The sequence below is a fragment of the Xenopus tropicalis genome, chromosome 1 (assembly GCF_000004195.4).
Source record: "Xenopus tropicalis strain Nigerian chromosome 1, UCB_Xtro_10.0, whole genome shotgun sequence".
In the NCBI taxonomy this organism is placed as follows: domain Eukaryota; kingdom Metazoa; phylum Chordata; class Amphibia; order Anura; family Pipidae; genus Xenopus; species Xenopus tropicalis.
Genome location: NC_030677.2, coordinates 92,256,658 through 92,277,615, shown reverse-complemented (window position 1 = coordinate 92,277,615; position 20,958 = coordinate 92,256,658). Strand labels below are relative to the sequence as shown.

General features: G+C 38.3%; 1 protein-coding gene across 2 annotated transcripts in view; it reads right to left on the bottom strand.

Moving 5' to 3' along the window:
- Positions 1-18,691, bottom strand: part of timm44 (translocase of inner mitochondrial membrane 44 homolog) — a 59,148-nt gene extending 40,457 nt beyond the window's left edge. Inside the window, exons 1-5 of one of the 2 annotated variants that reach the window (XM_012956167.3) lie at positions 18,578-18,691; positions 16,349-16,456; positions 10,213-10,383; positions 5,424-5,504; positions 2,324-2,473 (exon numbers count right to left, since the gene is read on the bottom strand). In XM_012956167.3, the coding sequence (XP_012811621.2) occupies positions 2,324-2,473; positions 5,424-5,504; positions 10,213-10,383; positions 16,349-16,456; positions 18,578-18,607 (540 nt within the window). In that variant the 5' untranslated portion in view covers positions 18,608-18,691. Of the gene's footprint in view, positions 1-2,323; positions 2,474-5,423; positions 5,505-10,212; positions 10,384-16,348; positions 16,457-18,468; positions 18,528-18,577 lie in introns of those variants that run through there. The other variant, NM_001126923.1, reaches the window with a different exon arrangement.
- Between the last annotated feature and the right edge of the window lie 2,267 nt (positions 18,692-20,958).

Sequence of the window (20,958 nt, the reverse complement as noted above, 5' to 3'; positions counted from 1 at the left end):
TTCCATATCCCAGTCGTTTGATCCCATATTGTAAGTGACCTAGGTATTCTTTCCTTTATTAAATTGTGGCCAAAGAAAGGTCTGCTAATAGTTTAATCACTCTATAATGGTCAGGGATATATATCTTGCACTCTCTCATGCAAAAGTCAATTCTGACAATCACATCTGTAGATGTTTTACTGGGGTGTATTTTGACAGTTTGGCCAATTGATGTGCTCTATTAATAAGTAGGTTTATCTACTTGCTACAGCAGAACTATACAAAAACTTTTAGAAATTATGATAGTTCCTCTGCCTTGGCTTCCTATATGATTCCCTGAAGCAGATATTAGTACTGACGGGGATACTTTCTCAACACGGTTATACTTATTCACAATCTGGCTATGTACCCACAACCACAGTTTCATTTTGTTTTCTGTGCAGGATGTTCCTTCTATCTACCCTTTCAGACCTAGGAGTGGATTTCTAACATTAGTGTGTAGTTTTGCATTGGTACCATGCTAGATAAGAAGGAATCTTAGAAAATAGCTATAATGGCTATAATGGTTAAAACTGAACTTGACTCTCTAACTATTCATGGGTGTATTCCACTGGGCTTTGCTGCATGCTCGAAAAAATTCTATTGTGCTCATATAAAAACTTTTGTGCACACTTTTATAAAACTAGTGTGCACAGGTCAGAATAAAGTACAAAACTATGTCTTTTCACATAAAATTCTTTGTGCGCACCACAATTTTGTGTGTGCATTGGCCTCAAAATTTGTGGGCATGTGAACAGCTTTGAGGGAACAATGCCCCAGAGCCTTGTACACTTTAAATTTGCTTAAGTGTTAATGTGCTATGTTAAGGATCACCCACTGACAAGTTCCTGTACAGGTATGGGGCCTGCTACCCAGAATGCTCTGGACCCAAATTGATTATATAGCATACAAAATTTGTTGAACAGTTTGATGCCCAATATGCATCCCTGGCGTTCATATTTAGGATGTTTTATGTTAGTGCTTTATGAAATGTTTTGCATATAATGGGGTAAAAGGCAAGCTTTGTAATGATTTTCAGAAATGTCATAAAAACCACTACCGTTAAACAAAACTTTGTAGTTTGCAGTAGAAAGAATTTAGCCGTTTTGGTTTTGTTGGAATGTGTATTTTGAAAAAGATATGGTATTCTAGGGTCTCTGTACTGTTAGGGGGTTTTAGGGTACATAATACACAATACTGGGTGCTTATACTGCTGCAGCCAGAGTGTCAGACATAAAAATTCATATGCACTATTTTCATTTTGTTGCCTCTGTATGCCACATAGTTTGCTAGATCAATGCATACCGGGCATCAAATTGTTAAGCAGACCCCTGATGTTCATATATAGGATGTTTTATGCTGAAACATTTCAAACTGTGAGAGATATAACTGGGTAAATTGCAAGCTTTAAAACAATTTTTAGAAATTACATAAAAATCGCTACATTTAGCTTAGCTTTGTTGTTTGGTGCTTTGCCATAAAGACTTATTTACCCATTTTATATTTGGCAGAATGTGTATTTTCTGAAAACATGATGTTTTCTTGGGTCAACTTTTTTTTGCCACTTTTATCAGACATAAAACAGGCGGTGTATTTTTTGCTAGTAAATATATATGCCATATAAAATGTGTATACACTAACTTCATTTTGGGGTCTCAACGCCAAATACTTTGGTAATCCTATGCACAATGGGCATTGAACTGTTCAGTGGACCCTTGGCTTTCATATTTTGTTTTTTCTTGGCACCTAATGCTATGTGGGAGATAAGAAGCATTGCCGTTTGGTACTTAGAAGTAGAAAGACATGGTGTACTTTTCAAAAACATATGGTTTCCTGGGGTAAACCTAATGGGATTTGTGGCTTTGGAAGTATGCTGTATACTACTGTAGTGCTTTGAAAATGTGGTAATTTACTGCTGGGAGTTTTTGATCTATAGAAGTCAGAAATCTCCATAAACTATATAAATCTTGTATTGGCATGTTCGAGCCAAAAGAGGCTCTCCAGATAGGTTGAATTTTTGTCTATAATTTACAATATTATTCTGGTATTAATCTCTACATCCTGAACAATTACAATTTTCGGGTTTTTTTGTATTTAGAGTTCTAAACCTTGTTCCAGAAGTGGCAATACACAAAAACTCAAATTTAGAGAGCTTAGGTTCTCCTGAAACAAAAAAAAAAAAAGAAAAGATGTATAGCTTTCCTACCTAAACTAACCGCCCCCCCCCAACAAATTAAGAACTATAATGGTTTCATTTAATTGTTCTGTATTCTGTGGGTCCTACTCTGTACAACGGTACTGTTACCTGAGAGATTGCTTTAAAGGCAGCAGTCTTTCCAATTTTCTCCCCTCCTTTGGTTACTGATTCAGCTGATTGTTTTGCAGTTTTGGCTGCTTCTTCTACACTTTCTCTAAATTTACGCCCCAGGTCAGTTTTGCCAACTTCATCCAAACTCTGTAGAAGGAAAAAAAAAAAAAAAAAAAGTAAAAGTAAAAAGAACCACAGCATGTGGGATTATAAAAAATTATGATAAGTAACAAAACAATCAAATACATTTGCCTTTGTAAGAACTGATATTCTATGCCTTAATACCACAAAAAGCGGTGAACTTAAAGGAACATTATTACCAAAAAAGCGAAAGTGTATAGAAGTATAATATATTGTTGCCCTGCATTGGTTAAAGTAGTGTGTTTGCCTCAAAAAGACTACTACAGTTTATATAAACAAAGCTTCTGTGTAGCCATGGGGGCAGACATTTAAAGGAGAAAAGGCACAGGTTGCAAAGCAGATAATAGATAAATCACCATAATATTCTACAGCGCGTTTCTGTTATCTGCTATGTAACCTGTGCCTTTTCTCCTTTTTCCCAGCTTGAATGGCTGCCCCTGTGGCTACACAGCAGGGTATTTATAGAAATTATAGTAGTTTTTCTGTAGCAAATACACTAGTTGCACCAGTGCAGGGCAACAATATAATATGCTGTAATATAGTATGTTGTGTATTTTTATACATTGGTTTTTGGTGTTACTGTTCCTTTAAAGAAACAGTAACACCAAAAAATCAAAGTGTTTGTTTTAAAGCAATTAAAATGTAATATAGTGCTGCCCTTGTGTGTTGCTGATGTATAACCATTAGGGTAGTCATTCAAGCTGAAAAAAAGGCACAGGGTACATAGCAGATAACATATTATCTTTCTGTAGAATACAATAGTGTTTTAAAGAGCTCATTAGTTATCGGCTATGTAACCTATGCCATTTAGTTCTATTTCAATTTGAATGTTTAATGCAATAGGAGAAGGGACACCAGAGCCATCATCCACAAGCAATTCACTCATCATTTTCCAATAAAACAAGTGAAGGCACCAAAAAACTGCACCACTTATAGGCCCATTTCTCTTATTAACAGAGAATCCAAATCATATACAGGTATGGGATCTGCTATCCAGAAAGTTGCAAACTTTGGAGAAGGCCATCTCCCATAGGCTCCTTTATAAGCAAATAATTCTAAAATCTTTAAAATTATTATTATTTTTTTAATAAAACAGAACCTTGTACTGGAAGGTACTGGAAACACCAACGTGCATTCTTCCCAAACAGGAAAGTGACACTGAACTGGTTACTGTGCATGCCTTCCCTTTCCTGCATTTGCATTTTACTGATCAGATTGAAAGCCCATGGTATCAAAGAAACGCAAATGAAGCAGGAGTGAACTTTTTATTTAGTTACCTGCCATGTCCTGGTCTGGAAAATCCCCTACAGTAAGAGTAGATGGTAAGAGTTTTAGCCGCTCTGATGACTTACAAAAATGTAACGGAATCATGCTTCTACTGTAGCCAACTTCCATCATCTTATGAACCAGTTTCAGGTTTTTCCATCTAAGACATTGTCTTAAACTGAACCCAACTACTGTAAGTCTTCTGACTGGTCAACCAGGTAATTTACTTGTATAAACTTATCTATATAAGACAGGGCTACTGCAAACAATTTGAGAAATGTGGGATCCCTGGCTGAACGCCACATAAATGGGCAGCATTGCTGTAACAAGAAAATCCCCTACCCATGGCATCACTAATGGAAAAGTAATGCTAAATTTTAAGAAAAAAATCTATTCTACCCTGCTCCAATAATTGCCCTATCATGCACAAAGTTTATTTCCAATGCTTTATTAAAAAAATACCTTCTAAAACTCTGTTTCCGGTCTTTTTAAATAAGGCGATATTAACTCTGCACAATCCACCATGCGATGCTCCACATCTCCTCCTAGGCTTCTGACTACTGCTAAAAAACGGGATTCATTTGCTACTGTACGAAGATTTTTTAGTCTGCCTTTTAATGTTCTCTATCTTCGTCTAAATTCCTTCAACTTAGGCTGAGAGAGGGGGCGTGTGGACAATGTTACTTCAGTATTGGTTCTTCATTGTAATTAATTTCTTTAATAGCTGCAAGCAGTGAAGTGAACACATAAATTATACAGAAGAACTAACACTGCTCACATACCCCTCTTTCGCAACCTAAGCTGAAGGAATTTAGATGAAAGAGAACTTTTAAAAGGCAGGCAAAAAAATCTTCCATACAGGGAAACAATTGACTTCCGGATTTGGATAATGTGTTACGTGTAATTAAAAAATAATTTAAACATTATTAAAATCAAACAGGATAGTTTAGTTATCCAGTAAGGCCAATTTATACCTTAGCTGGGATCAAGGTATTGCATTATTATTATTACAGAGAAAAAGACAATTTCAAAAGTTTTGAATGGGAGTCAATGGGAGATGGCCTTCCTGTAATTTGGAGCCTTCTGGATAACAGGTTTCTGGGTAAGGGATCTCATACTTGTACTGGGTTCTATAAATCCAACTTCCAGCTAAACTGGATGACACTCGTCCATAATGTGGCTTCAAAACAAACTGAATTGTTTAGACAGTACAAAAGGATTTTTATGCAGTTAGATTTTAGATTGGATAATATTTCTTAATTTTGCTGCTTTTAATAACTTTGCTGTTTTACAAAATTTCTGGGCCACTAGCATCAGTAATAAAGAATGGTGAAATAAACGTTCATTGATATTTTTATTAAAAAGCAATAAAACTCTATATTTCTACTTCATAACTGAGATGAACAAGCATTATCAAGCTTGCAAACTGAGCAAATCTTTGTGGAAAGATGAGTCAGTATCTCTCCAAAACAGTGTACAAAGCTGATATACACATACCAAATGACAAAGCAGTAGCAGCAAAACCTGGGTCAACAAAATATACAGAATATATTGCATATAAATATATTAATTAATAATACACAGATATTTGACCTTACTGGAAAACTGATTAACATTATGAAATATCTAGTATCAATATATATATAATAACTGCATACAATGCCTTGCCAAGATCATCTTGAAGCATTACCTCTTTCACAGTGTCTGACATCTGTTCAAATTTCTTCTTGAAAACCTCTGAAGTCTTCATTGTTTCTAGCTCTATTGTTTTCTGCCATTCAAAATTGATGAGAGAAAACAAATATTATTTGCAATAACAGTGTATTTAAAACAGTATAAAAGAAAAAGCATATTATAGAAATGTCGCAATATCCACCTTCAAATGATGGAATAAAAGCCTCAACTTCTTCTCAGTGCTTAAAGGAAAAGTAACACTAAAAATTTTTAAGTAAAAAAGCTATTCTACCCTGCACCAATAACTGCCCTATCCTGCAAACCACTTAGTATTTTAAATGCTTTAATAGAAAATACCTGCTAAAACTTGGCTTCCTGTCAATTGAACTATATCGATACGGCGAAGTAAGGAGCTCATCCACTATGCGATCGAGCCTAGCCTTCTTTCTGTATAGGAAGGAGTCAGGCTAGGCTCGATCAATCGATCATTGCACAGTGGATGCAGTTCCTTCCTTTGCCGTTTCGCTGAGTTCAATTGAGAGGAAGCAAAGATTTAGCAGGTATTTTCTATTAAAGCATTTAAAATACTAAGGGGTTTGCAGGATAGGGCAGTTATTGGGGCAGGGTAGAATAGCTTTTTTACTTAAAAAAAATTAGTGTTACATTTCCTTTAAGGACAAAGTATGGCATTGCAATAGAACTGTAGCTGCCCAGTGATACAGATAAGCATATAATACACTTCTCTGCTAGCATTAATAGGTGCTAGGTCTGCAGGAGTGTAAAGGTACAACTTGCATTGCACTGTTAGGCTAGTGTAAATATGCAGGCACAGAAAACTTCATCAACTGCATACTTTAGCTTAGATAATTAATATTTATAAATATTACTTTATCGTATAACCCCAAGGTACCAGTGCTTCACTTACACATATAGTTACTTATTGAAGGGCTGAGTGCAAAGCTGTGGTGCCCTCTGCCCATGGTCACTACTTTATACCTCCCAACCTTTTTAAAAAAGTTAAGAGTTTAAAAAGAAATGCTGAATTTTTTGACCACACCCATTTTTGCAGCCACACCCCCTAAATGCCATTCCCTTTTTACAAAATTTGACAGGTTATTTAAAGTTTGAACACATTTCTGGGGGTTTTGGGGTCTGGTATTATGTGTTAAAAGTTTAAATTGCCCTTTAAGTTGCAAGTCTCAGTTCCCCCCAAGAGACCGGTTTAGCTTATTAGTTACAATTGTATCTAAGTGCCTGTGTTGCCTGTTAAGAACTCAGGGCTCTTTGTCAAAAGCCTACTTATCTAATTAAGTTTGATAAACTTTGTATCTTTTTTTGGCATTCAGAGCAGAAGATCAAAGGGAAATGAGGGACTTTTTAATAACAATCTGGGACAGCAGGCTGAGCTGTTAAAATTGGGACTGTCCCCCGAAAATTGGGACAATTGGGAGGTATGCTACAAATAAGCCTTACTTGTGCCACAAATAAATCACCTTTGTTTCACCATTTCGGGGTGCTGCTGAGACTCTCTCTCTTTCTACATGTATACACAAAAGATGATGAAATCCTGTGTTTCTTTTGAGGTCTCCGTTCAGCTTTTCTGCAAGTGTTTATGGCTTTATTTGCATAGACCTTTATGATGATGCTTACTTAGTTTTAACCTTTCCTTCTCCTTTAAAGGACATGTAAAAACCATAAAAAAGTAATCAGTGAACAGTTTCTTTGAAATCTTTTAATACCTGCCACACTGTTTGTCCAGAAGTTAGTAGTTAGACTGCAACATCTCCTTAAAGGAACAGTAACACCAAAAAATGAAAGTGTATAAAAGTAATTACAATATAATTTACTGTTGCCCTGCATTGCTACAACTGGTGTGTTTGCCTCAGAAAGACTACTATAGTTTATATAAGTAAGCTGCTGTGTAGCCATGGGGGCAGCCATTCAAAGGAGAAAAGGCACAGGTTACTTAGCAGATAACAGACAAACCCCCATTATATGGGGCTTATCTACTAGTTATCTGCTATGTAACCTGTGCCTTTTCTCCTTTTTTCCAGCTTGAATGGCTGCCCCCATGGCTACACAGCAGCTTATTTATATAGTAGCTTTTCTGTAGCAAACACACCATTTTTTTGCAGAGCAATGGCACATAATATTTTAATTACTTTAAAATGCTTTAATTTTTTGATGTTACTGTTCCTTTAATCACTTAGATTTCCTTCTCCTCCTGTTAGCCACTCGGTCCCCCCCTCTGGAATTTGCTTTGATTTCTTGCTTGTCAGACATGCTCAGTTGTTCTAAGCTCAGATTACTAAACACTCCCTCCAGTCTAGCAACCAGTAAAGAGATGGCAATTGCTGGTTCCCTTAGAAACTCAGCTCTAGCTGTATGCTTCAATTTTTTTCTCCTAACCTTCTCTCCTGAGCTCAGCTCAAACAAAGCAGAACTTTTATCAGAGACAGAGACTGCAGTCTTGATGAAATGTATGCTGAATAAGAGTCTTTGTATGTGTATGCTGTTTGCAGATTTAAATGTATCTAATGTATCTATGTATCAGAGGAAAAATGGCCACCGGGAGAAAGCTACTATTTGCTTTAGGAAAATGTGATGGTGCTAGCAAACAGAGGGGATATATGCCGTACAAATGATGCCAATTGGGTGGGGGAGACATGCCCAACTGATATACATTGTAGGCAAATGTAGGCTTTACTTGTCCGTTAAGCCAGAAATTCAAAATTAAGCACCTGCTTTGAGGCAAGTGCTAGCAACATCCAATCAGTTGGTGAGCAATATGTAGCTCACAAGCCACTGGTTGGGGATCACTGGCTTAGTGTGTGCTTCATGTGCTACAGTATACGGACAATTGTAACCTAAATTTCTATATGAATAACCTGTTAAGTAAGGAAGCTTCGGGAAGCTAAATTGAAAACAAACACAGTAACATTAACACTAATCGCAGTAACATTAAAGCTAGCCATATACGTACTGCTAAATCTTCGTATGATTTTCAGACTGTGCGTGGGCTCCGAATTATCGCCCCGATAATTTTCTTATTATGGCGATTGATAGTTTAGTTAATCGGCTAGGTTAGAACATTTCGGTTGGATAACGATAAAATCTGTGCATGTATTGTGTGATGATATCCTTGGGGGACCTACAATGGAAGTCACTTTCATACGATTGGTGTCTCCCAATTTCATGTTCAGAACATCTCTGATTTGTACAATTTCAGTCTGAATGTTAGTTTAAAATTATTGCATTTAAAGGAGAAGGAAAGGTAAAAACTAAGTAAGCTTTATCAAAAAGGTCTATGTAAATACAGCCATACGTCCTCTGTTAAAAGATTTGTTGTCTTTGTTTTCCTGTGCCAGTGACACACAGCTCTCTCCTGTTCCCCCCTCCCTCAAGAATGCTAAGAACTCGCTCCACCCCTTAGGAATGTGGATCTGTGCTAATCAGCAGGAAGCTTCCTCATAGTCTTACAAACTGAGCATGTACTTGGTCTCGGTGCAGGGGCAAGGCATTAAGGGAACTTTCTTTACACAGCTCAGCGTTATTTTTCTCCTATGAGGCTTCTGGTCATCTGAACGGGAGAAATATGGGGAGATTTAAGGGTACTATTGAGAGAACTGAATGGCCACCTTAGGTTACAGAATAAAATTTAATTTACAAAAAACAAACTTTTCTGTATCTTCAAACAATTTAAAATATCTCAGTCATCCAAGTTTTACATGCAAGTGGCATCTTGGTTGAATGACCGCATGAAGCATTTTTTCCCCCAATCACAAAATATTGTGAGTTCACAATAAAATGCAAACCACAACAAGCATTTTTGTTTTAATAAAACACACATATACCCAAAATGAATTTTGATTTGGGGTTGTGACCTTACTTTGAAAAATTGTGTCCCATAATGTACACCTTTGGAAATTTAAAATTTTGATACATACTCCATTACTTACTTGGGGATGCACCAAATCCACTATTTTGTGATTCAGCCGAACCAAGAATCCTTCGTGAAAGATTCAGCTGAATACTTAAAGGAAATGTAACACAAAATTTTTACATACTTTTATTACCAAATATAGCATAGAAAGACTGCAATAGTATATGTGGTTTTAAAATTTTTAAAAAAAATTACTTTACCATAGATTTATTGAGCTCAGGCAGCACATCTCTCCCAAGTCTCACAGTCTGCTTCCGTTCTGCTCCCCCTCCACCCCCCTCCCTTTCCCCATACAGGCTCTGGCAGCGTTCATTGAAACAGACACAGATGCAGCAAAAGAGCAGAAAAGGTCCGTATCCTATCACTCTCCTTTCCCTCTCTGTGCCAGATCAATAGAAGCCTATAAATCACTTTAAAAAGGACTCTGAAGAATGCACTAAATCAACTTCCTGATTAAACCAGAAGTCTACCCATCGCCCTTTTGAGCTTGGCCCAGTAAGTCAGTGGCAATGTAATTTATTAAAAAACTATTTACAACATTGCAATTTTTTAACGTTACATAGCTTAATAAAAGTATTTAGAATTGCTGTCTTTAAAGTGAAAATTTTGTGTTAATGTTCCTTTAACTGTATCCGAATAGCCTGTATCCTGTCGTGGAAGGGTTAAAGAGAACTGTGTGCCTAGCATGCGGTGAATAATTTTCAACTTCCTTGTTTATGTGGATTGTTTATGAGGATTTGGTTTAGCCAGGGACATGGATTCGGCAGAAACCTGCCAAAAAGGCAGAATCTTGGCAAATCCTGAACCAAATCATGGATTCGGTGCATCCCTACTTAGTGCATACGAGATTTATTAAACTTACAAATTTTCTGCGAGCTTGTTGCAGAGCATCAGATTCCTCAAGTTTCTTTGCTTCTTCTCTAAATTTTTTAATGTTCTCTTTCATTTCCTTATTTTTTGACAGTTCCTGTTTGATGTTGTCAAGTAAGCCACCCAGGAAACCTCTTCTCCCACTGGATGAGTAGTATCGCATCTACAGAAAATAGGCAATAAAAAATAAAAATGTCAGCATGGATGTTTTGAAACATCAAGATGTTCATATTTAAGGTGTGACTCACGTCAAAGTGAAAGGAAATATTTTTAATGTGATTTATATTAAAAAGGGTTCTTCTATTTTTTTAAACACATCACTTTCAAAAGACTTCCCATAACAATAAAAATAAAATAGTAGGCTCAAACAGAATATGTTTTTTGGCTACCGAAGTCAGTGACCGCCCCGCCCCCAGTTAAAAGCTGATGTAAACAAAGAAAAAACTATAAAAAAATAAATAAATAATGAAGACAAATTGCAAAGTTGCTAGGAATAGTATATTCTATAACATACTAAAAGTTATTGTAAAAGTGAACCACCCCTTTAATAAACATCAGTCATGTTTCATCCTACTTGGTTATATCAATGCATTTGCAATAGACTCCAGAGATTGCTAGTTTTTGGTTCGATATTTATATTATTCATTGGAAACTTAGATCTATAGTTACTATTAGACAGATTATAATACTGGAATCTCATTAGCAGGTATACTCTGTGTCCTCTTACTCTTCTCCAATAACTCCATTCTGATCCCAAACCTTATCTACACTAGCATCCCCTATAATGCTCTAACTCAACTACCACCCTTTTGTCTAGTTTGAACACTCCTACAGTCTCTTAGCCATCCTTTTTCTTTGCAAAGCAGACCAACTTCAATGGAGGTGCAATCTATCGAGGCTACAGAGATTTTACCCATTGTGCCCAATTTTGGGTTTCAGAAAGAGCCAGCACTACACATTAGAACTGCTTTCAGGTAACCTATTGTTTCTCCTACTCCCATGTAACTGGAGGAGTCACAAGTCGGACTGGGGTTTCTTACTATTGAGTTCTATTCGGATATCAACTGGGATCTGCTATCTTGCTACTTTCCCCATTGTTCTGCTCATTGGCAGCTGGGGGGGAAAAGAGGGGGTGATATCACTCCAACTTGCAGCTCAGTAAGTAAAGTGTGACTGAAGTTTATCAAAGCACAGGTCACACAGCTGTGGCACCCTGGGAAATGAAGAATATGGCTAGTCCAATTTGACCCAAATAGTGTCTAAAGTATGTAGAATACAATGGGATTTAGTTTTTTTTAGTTTTTATTGAGTAATCTAAACCCATTGTATTCTAAATATTTTATTTGCTAAGTAATGTGCATTTTACCCTTTTTCACACTAAATGGCTGGCCCAGCAATGTATATAAACTGTAGTAGTGCTCCTGAAGCAAACACACCAGTTTTACCAGTGTAGGACAACAGTACATTATATTAAAATTTAAAACACTTTCATTTGTTTGGTTTTACTTTTGCATTAAGATCCACCTTCTACAATTAACTATCAGCACATATATGTACCAAGACAGCTAGGTCATGCCAAGCCACACCCAATAATTTAATCTAACCTAAACCACATGCCAAACCATGGCACTATGGAGACAGCAAACTATACAGTTGTAGAGATCCAGATGAGAGATTATGCAATATGTTTTCCTAATACTTGAACCCCCTATAACCACAATCTGCCTAGCCATGTTCTCCTCATAGTTCACACTCTGATCTGCTTCTCAAAATATGACAAATCTACCGAGATGCATAAAACCAGGACAGAGCATGGCCTCCCACCAGATGGGAAGCATGCACCATTATTAGCTCCATGTTGCAAACAACAATTAGCACCACTCAGAAGACTGCAAAGTATCCCCAGCACATCTGTTCTGCCTCCATATTCATGGTCATTCCACTTTTGACCACAAAATGGTACCAAAATCAAAGAAATTAGGTGCAGATGCTGACCTCAAGACTATATTTTACAAGCAAACTAAAGATCAAGCCCAGGATAGCTCCCCTCAACTATCTCTACGCAAGATCTTCAGAATGTATACCATTGAGAAAGCTATAAAAGCTGAACATACAAACGCAACTAAAGAGCTCAAGTGGAAAATGGAATTTCCAACATATACTCTTGATATAACTTGATAACCTGGAACATGCAACAAGAGGAGGCTGAAAATAGAACCAAACAAATTAACATCACATTTAAAGGAATCCCTGAAACTGTAACCGATTTGGAACCCTTATGGACAGAAATACTCCAAATCTTACTACCAGACAGCCCACCAAGCCCTACGTGATTGTCAGACTTCACAAATATTGTACTAAAGTTACAATACTTGAGACAGTACAACCTACAGGTGAGGTCAAAGAGGAAGCTATGCCCAGATATAACTCCCTTTATAGTGATGAGCCCTAAAGGGCCTCACCACATATTTACGATAACATAACATTTGCTATAACTGGGGATACCTGTTCAAACTAATCGTTAACCACTTCGATGTAAGCAATACGATACACTCTCAACCTGCATTGGTGTTTAATCCCGGACAGGATTCCTTTTTGACTATGTGCGCAAAAAAATTATTTTGTGCACACATTTTAAACTTGTGTGCCCATTTATAAAGACTGTGTGCTCAGTTCAGAATAAATTACCGGTATATGTTTTTGCAAAAAATTATTTGTGCGCACCACTATTTATTGCGTGTGTCCCCCAACCAGGGAGTAGTTAATCTTGGGCCTCCCGAGTAAGCCCAAGTGGACTATCTCCCAACTGCCCAACCTGGAAGACATACTTTGTTTCTTCTCTATACTTACCCTATTTCTCATTTTGCTCTCTATCTCAACCTTTCTCAACAGCTGCAATGATACTGTATATATGTTATTTTATATTTCAACAGTTTATGGCTAACACAGCCGCCTCTAAAAAAAATCAGTGGTGTTGCATTCCTTATACTCATGCCCCATAAAAATGCATGCATCACACTCAGGTTTGGAAGGCAGAATACTACTATTACTCAGGGAATTAAATGACAAACCTATACCATAGTAGGGGTATATGCTCCCATAGTGAACCACTCCCAGTACTTCATGCACCTTAATAACTTTGTTAGATTTAGAGAACTGGTGGCAGCAGAAGACTTTAACACAATATTAAATATGTTGGACAGCTCCGACAACAGGAAAAAGGAGGCTACTGGCAAAGCCAACAGGCAGCTATTTAATGCCTGGAGATACCTACACTCAACCCAGAGAGATCATACTTTTTAATCCACCACATAAAACATACTGTAGAATTATATCCAGTATTGGTAAATCTAGAGCAACTGGACTTGCTGAGTAATCACTGAAGATGTTTCACTATTAGGGCTCTGGCACACGGGGAGATTTCAGTGAAATCACGGAAGTTTCCTCTCAAGGCAACTTCCGCGATTTCACCGATATCACGCCGCCGCATATGCCATCCCACCAGCGATTTACATTTTCGCCGGTGGGATGGCAATTTGGGGAGATTAGTCACGGGCGACTAATCTCCCTGTGTGCCAGAGCCCTTACAGCATAATGCACTGTTGCCCTGCACTGGTACAACTACTATAGTTTATATACACAAAGCTGCTGTGTAGCCATGGGTCAGCCATTCAAATGAGAAAAGGCAAAGGTTACTTGGCAGATAACAGATAAAGCTCCTTTATATTTTAAAGAGTGTACCTGTTATCTGCTATGTAACCTGTGCCTTTGTTATCTGCTATGTAACCTTTTCTCCTATTTCCAGCTTGAATGGCCCACCCCTACACAGCAGCTTATTTATATAAACTATAGTAGCATTTCTGTAGCAAACACACCAGTTTTACCAGTGTAGGGCAACAGTACATTATATTTTAATTACTTTAAAACAGTAATTTTTTGGTGTTACTTTTCCTTTAATGTGATTGGATTACCAAGGTATCATGCAACTCAGAGACAGGTATTACTTGCTACATACTCTTCTAACATCTGTACCCCGGCAATTTCAACACAAACAGACCCTAGACCCAAATCTAAAGGATGAGATAGATAAGTGCAGAGGCGAGACAAATTTACTATTAGCTGTTATCCCTAAACCAAATTGCGATCCCCTTCGAAGCCAAAACTGTACCTAAGGTTAAGTAGGGACCTATCTCCCAGATATAAGCAAAAATCTAGTGACACAGTTAAACAGATTCCGTTAGATTTTTAATTTGGCTGTGGGCACAAATTTACCACAGGAGTAATGGCTAGTGATGAGCGAATCTGTCCCACTTCATCGCAAAACAGTGAAAAATGTTGCTCATCACCAGTAATGGCCCTCTACCAAAACCCTACAGCACATACAGCAATGGTGGGATACTACTCTCTAGCTTTCATTATCAAAGCACTAGACAGGAATGACCACTCACCCCGCTTATCTTTGCACTATGCTTTTAAACCATTTGCACAATGCATACATCCCAACCCTGATATTTCAAGAATCAGCATAGGGCCAAATACATAGAAGATAGCATTATTTCTATAAATCAGAAGCTCTAAATTTCACCTTCGAATCCACATCCAGGGAGGATTAGCATTCCTCCATCTTGAGCACTACAGAAAGGCAGCCATAATGGTTCAACTAACCAAATGGCATGCCCCAGGGTAACAACAGGGAAAGGTAAAAATAGAAACTCATCTGACAGCCGCCCCTACAAGGCAGCAGATCTGTTATGGCTACACTATTTCCTTTTCCATTTTTCAAAGAAAACGTAACATTAATCCCAGTTTGAGTGGGAAGATTTATTTATTTTTATTGTTACGTTTATTTATGACTAGCATATTAATATGATTAAGAGCTCTTCTATTTTTTATTTTCTCTTCTTTGTGACTTAAACAACATTCTCTTTAATTTCTTGTTGTCTACGAGTACCAGCCTTTATTTTCTTCTGACCCTTTTCTGGACCATTCAACAATGCCAACTTTCATTTTCTATGCTTTTCCATCTTTTCTCCTTGAGATAACTATCCCTCGGCTACATTTTCCTCTTCCCTTGTTTGCCCCTCCTTCTAGTCAATTGCTGTTTTAATGTCCTGAATGTTAACACTTTATTTATTTAAATAGACTGTGCTATTAAAAATGTTTTATTGATTTCTATGCTTATGTGGGGGTATATGGGGTTTATACAGTGAAACCTCAATTTTATATAACCTGATTTTACACTGTATTTCAGTGGTCCCACCAATATATAATACATTATGCATTTCCCTGATTTCTCATTTTCCGAGATTTTACACAATTTTTTCTGGACTTTTCCTGACAAACATAAAATGGGGGTTATACTTTATTCTTTAAAAACAAGGAACCTAAATTCACAGGGGGAATGCCAATATAATAGGCACCACTACTGAATTAAAGTGCTAACTTTTTACCTCTTTACCCTTTGACACTTTTTAGCATACAAAGCACAGCCATCTTACCAGACTTTCATAGGCATCCCTATGAAGACAGTCTTGCGCCTGGGCAATAGAGAAAAGTTGATATCTACGCAGTTTATTAAAATCTGACAAAGTCTACACTCAGGACTAATTGGAAAGGCTCGTAAGCGGCCATCTACAATTTGCCTCACAGGCAAATTAAAAAAATACTTCCTAACTCCAAGAGGGCAACCAACCTAGTCTATCTATAAACTTCGCACTAAGAATTAATTTCTGTAACCTTGTTGTATCACCGTTGCTAACTCATACCAACCTTTCCTGAAACTATCAAATGAATCTGCCAGTAAAACTGCTTGAGAGAGGCGATTATATAAATTCACTGTGAGGCTTTTTAACCTGCCCCATCAATATCTGCCCAATTTTCCGCACACACTTCTGAGGGCAATCAAATGACATAAGCCTGTCATCAATTATCAGATATCCTGCATGTCTGCCTGCAAATATGGCTGAATTCACAGAAACAAGTTGAGCAGAGCCCTACTAGTATATATGAGTCCAGCTGTGTGAATCTAGCCTAAAATTCACCATGAGAAAGAATGGTTAATTATAAACAGAAGTAATTAGTAGAGAGGGAATTATACAGAAATAAAGTCTTTTGCATACATCCCTTACCTGTTGACATACCAAGGTAGGGCAACCCACACAATAAACACTTCTATCTTTTACAAGCGACACAGGATACCTTGTTGCTATTAATTTTAATTTGCTGGAAATGCCCATCTGGAAAAGAAAAAAATCAGGAACACATTGATTAGTATGGTGTATCTTTTGAATTCTGTCATTTAACTGTGCTGAAGCTTTCCAACACTGGGCTTAGCTCAGAAATGCTGCTCTATCACTCCATAACCTAGTTCAGTTACATGACCCTGCACCATATGCAGGAGAGCTGCTGGTATCTTCTGATTTCAGACCTATATGTGTCATAGATGTCAACACTCTGCTCCCTCGCCTATTATATTTGGTGTTAAACTAGGCAAAAACGTTAAAAAACATTTGCAAAAAGTGATTCGTAATCTAGCTTTAAGATTGGATTCACAGAAAAATATATGAACACTAAATTATTTGGAACAGACTTTTTTATATGTTGATCAACTGAATTTGAATTTATTTATTAATCTTGATAATAATACAAGGCCTTGGGCCTCGTGCCTTCCTTAATTTTATTAGTTTGAGCCAGCAACTACTTTTCAAAACATTGTAATGCATACTTAATATAATTTCTCTAGCAGAATTCTGCACTGAAAACCTTTTTTCCCAAAAACCCAGATTTTTTTATATTTTGAAATTTCATATGGGGCTAGCCATATTCTTCATTTCCCAAGGTGTTACAGCCATGTGACTTGTGTTCTGATAAACCTGGAGTAATATCATCCACATACATTTCCCCCCCCTGCAGCCGATCAGCAGAACATTGGAAAGGTAGCAAGATAGCAGCTGCGAGTAGATATCAGGACAGCACTCAATAGTAAGAAGTCTGGCTTGCGACTCATTTAGTTACACTGGAGTAGGAGAGACAATACGTTATCTGAAAGCAGTTCTAATGTGTAGGCAGCCATCTCAGTGCCACAGCTACACACTAATATTGCAACTAAAAAAATACATTTGTTGGCTTAAAGGAAAAATAAAGTCAAAGTCACTTGGGGGTGCCAAAATGTTAGGCACCCCCAAGTGACTTTGACCGCCTACCTTTTACCCCGGGCTGGTGCCCCTGTGAGGAAGGAACAGCACCAGCCCGGGGTAGCTGCCGGCGCTTCCTTGCTGCTGATTCGCTGCGCGCGCATGCGCAGTAGAGTGAAAAGCCGAACTTAAATGTTAAAGTCGGCTTTTCACTCTACTGCGCATGCGCCCACCGCTGGCACTCAGGAAAAGGAAGCGAGGAAGACGGAAGCGCTGCGCTCCAGGTGCCCCGGGCTGGTGCTGTTTTCTCCTAACAGGGGCACCAGCCCGGGGTACGAGGTAAGCGGTTAAAGTCACTTGGGGGTGCCTAACATTTTGGCACCCCCAAGTGACTTTGACTTTCGTTTCCCTTTAAGAATAAAATATTAAATGGAAGAATGTAGGGATGCACCGAACCCAGTTTTTCAGATTCAGCCGAACCCCCAAATCCATTGTAAGGGATTAGGTCGAATGCTGAACGAATCCTAATTAACATACACTTTGCGCGCAGTGAAAAATTATCCACTTCCATGTTTATGCGGCGACATTTAACCCAGGACCGTAAATTTAGCCAAATCCGAACACTGGCCTATAAATAATTTCTTTACATACATACATATGATGTAAAGAATGGAGAAATTAAAAAAAATCTGGAGGTAGTTATAACAAATGGTCAGCATAGACTATTCTTGGTGGTTCTGGTGCTGACAAGCATTTCATGTGTTCTAAAACATAATAATCCCCTACACCAAACCTTTTCTTAAAATATTGTATAAGGACTAGAATGGTACTTTATGCAATATTAAGTTAAAGAAGTGTCTATTCTATGTGTATACCAGGACATGACAATATTAATCTAACTGCAATCGTTTCAAATCATTAGAAAGGAGATAATAAAGTAAATGGTAACGTTTGATCGAATTTTGTAACACAACACTGAAATCACTTTTTCGTGTTGGACGGGTTTAATAAGTGCTTTAGAGTAGAGGCTGAAACATAATTTATGACCCTCACCCAGCACTAAACTACTGAGCTGACCTACAGAGCAGGCCTGACTTCTCTCAGTGTTAATGTACCTTCACTTCATCCTGGTTACACCGCTATGAAATACCTTCATATCTATCACACAAAGTGACTTGAAAAAGACACCTGACAACGAAAACTAGCACTATTTATCCCACTCACCCGGTTAGAGTAACACAAGGCTGCCGCCATCTTGGAGGAGGAACTGACTCAGCGATTGACCTTCCCATGTCACAGACGCATACAGATTATCGTCGCCAAAGTCCTGATGTCACTGAAGCCAAATGTGCTTTCCCTTCTGTGGGATGTCTATGTTGCGCATGCGTAGAAGATACGGGTTGGGGTATTTTTATAAACGCTGAGCGGTTTAAAGCAGACTACCAGAGGTGTAAAATTATCGGTTTAATATTAAATTGACTCTAATGCTAAAACATCGCTTTCTCGCTCTTAAGACTGTTTAAAAGGTATATAACACTGCTTACAGATGCGGAGTTGAACGTCATTAATGTGTTAACAATATGTTTATTGCAAGAAAAAATGCGAGACTAAATGCTATTGTTCTATGATTGTCAAAGCACTACCGGGTTTAGTTTTTGGTGGTGCAGATCGGAACCTTCTAAATTTTTGTTTGCCACTGTTTACCGCAAGAGTTAACTCATAATTAGACGTGCATTATTCCACCTGTTTACACAGTACAGCCAGGAGCCACGTTTTATATTTTTATTGTGTGGCTACAGTTGTATTGTTATTTTTTATTACCAGACCTGTTAACTCTATAGTCGATCAGGGGCTGCTGAAAAATTTTCCAAAAGTGACGTCACATGTGTTTTTGCTCTGCTGAAGCCACAGAACACTACCTCCGTGTGCACACATGCGCTAAATTACATTCCTGGGGACACATGCAAACCAGCATTTGTTCGTGCAAAGGTAGCACTTTCAGCTGCTTTAGGAGAGCACTTGCGCATGCTGGTAACAGGGGCGCCATCAGAAATCACAGGGCCCCTCACAATAAAATTTGTTGCTGCGCTACAAACATTAATGTGGGTATGGTCTTAAAAGCTCTTGTAACATAGTTACATAGGGATGGAAAAAGACCATCAAGTGACGCAGCGCACACAAACCTATACTGACCTATCTATACACTCATACAGTGGAGGAAATAATTATTTGACCCCTCACTGATTTTGTAAGTTTGTCCAATGACAAAGAAATTAAAAGTCTCAGAACAGTATCATTTCAATGGTAGGTTTATTTTAACAGTGGCAGATAGCACATCAAAAGGAAAATCGAAAAAATAACTTTAAATAAAAGATAGCAACTGATTTGCATTTCATTGAGTGAAATAAGTTTTTGAACCCCTACCAACCATTAAGAGTTCTGGCTCCCACAGAGTGGTTAGACACTTCTACTCAATTAGTCAACCTCATTAAGGACACCTGTCTTAACTAGTCACCTGTATAAAAGACACCTGTCCACAGAATCAATCAATCAAGCAGACTCCAAACTCTCCAACATGGGAAAGACCAAAGAGCTGTCCAAGGATGTCAGAGACAAAATTGTAGACCTGCACAAGGCTGGAATGGGCTACAAAACCATTAGCAAGAAGTTGGGAGAGAAGGTGACAACTGTTGGTGCGATTGTTCGAAAATGGAAGGAGCACAAAATGACCATCAATCGACCTCGCTCTGGGGCTCCACGCAAGATCTCACCTCGTGGGGTGTCAATGATTCTGAGAAAGGTGAAAAAGCATCCTAGAACTACACGGGAGGAGTTAGTTAATGACCTCAAATTAGCAGGGACCACAGTCACCAAGAAAACCATTGGAAACACATTACACCGCAATGGATTAAAATCCTGCAGGGCTCGCAAGGTCCCCCTGCTCAAGAAGGCACATGTGCAGGCCCGTCTGAAGTTTGCCAATGAACACCTGAATGATTCTGTGAGTGACTGGGAGAAGGTGCTGTGGTCTGATGAGACCAAAATAGAGCTCTTTGGCATTAACTGAACTCGCTGTGTTTGGAGGAAGAAAAATGCTGCCTATGACCCCCAAAACACCGTCCCCACCGTCAAGCATGGGGGTGGAAACATTTTGCTTTGGGGGTGTTTTTCTGCTAAGGGCACAGGACAACTTATTCGCATTAACGGGAAAATGGACGGAGCCATGTATCGTGAAATCCTGAACGACAACCTCCTTCCCTCTGCCAGGAAACTGAAAATGGGTCGTGGATGGGTGTTCCAGCACGACAATGACCCAAAACATACAGCAAAGGCAACAAAGGAGTGGCTCAAGAAGAAGCAAATTAAGGTCATGGAGTGGCCTAGTCAGTCTCCGGACCTTAATCCAATAGAAAACCTATGGAGGGAGCTCAAGCTCAGAGTTGCACAGAGACAGCCTCGAAACCTCAGGGATTTAGAGATGATCTGCAAAGAGGAGTGGACTAACATTCCTCCTAAAATGTGCGCAAACTTGGTCATCAATTACAAGAAACGTTTGACCTCTGTGCTTGCAAACAAGGGTTTTTCCACTAAGTATTAAGTCTTTT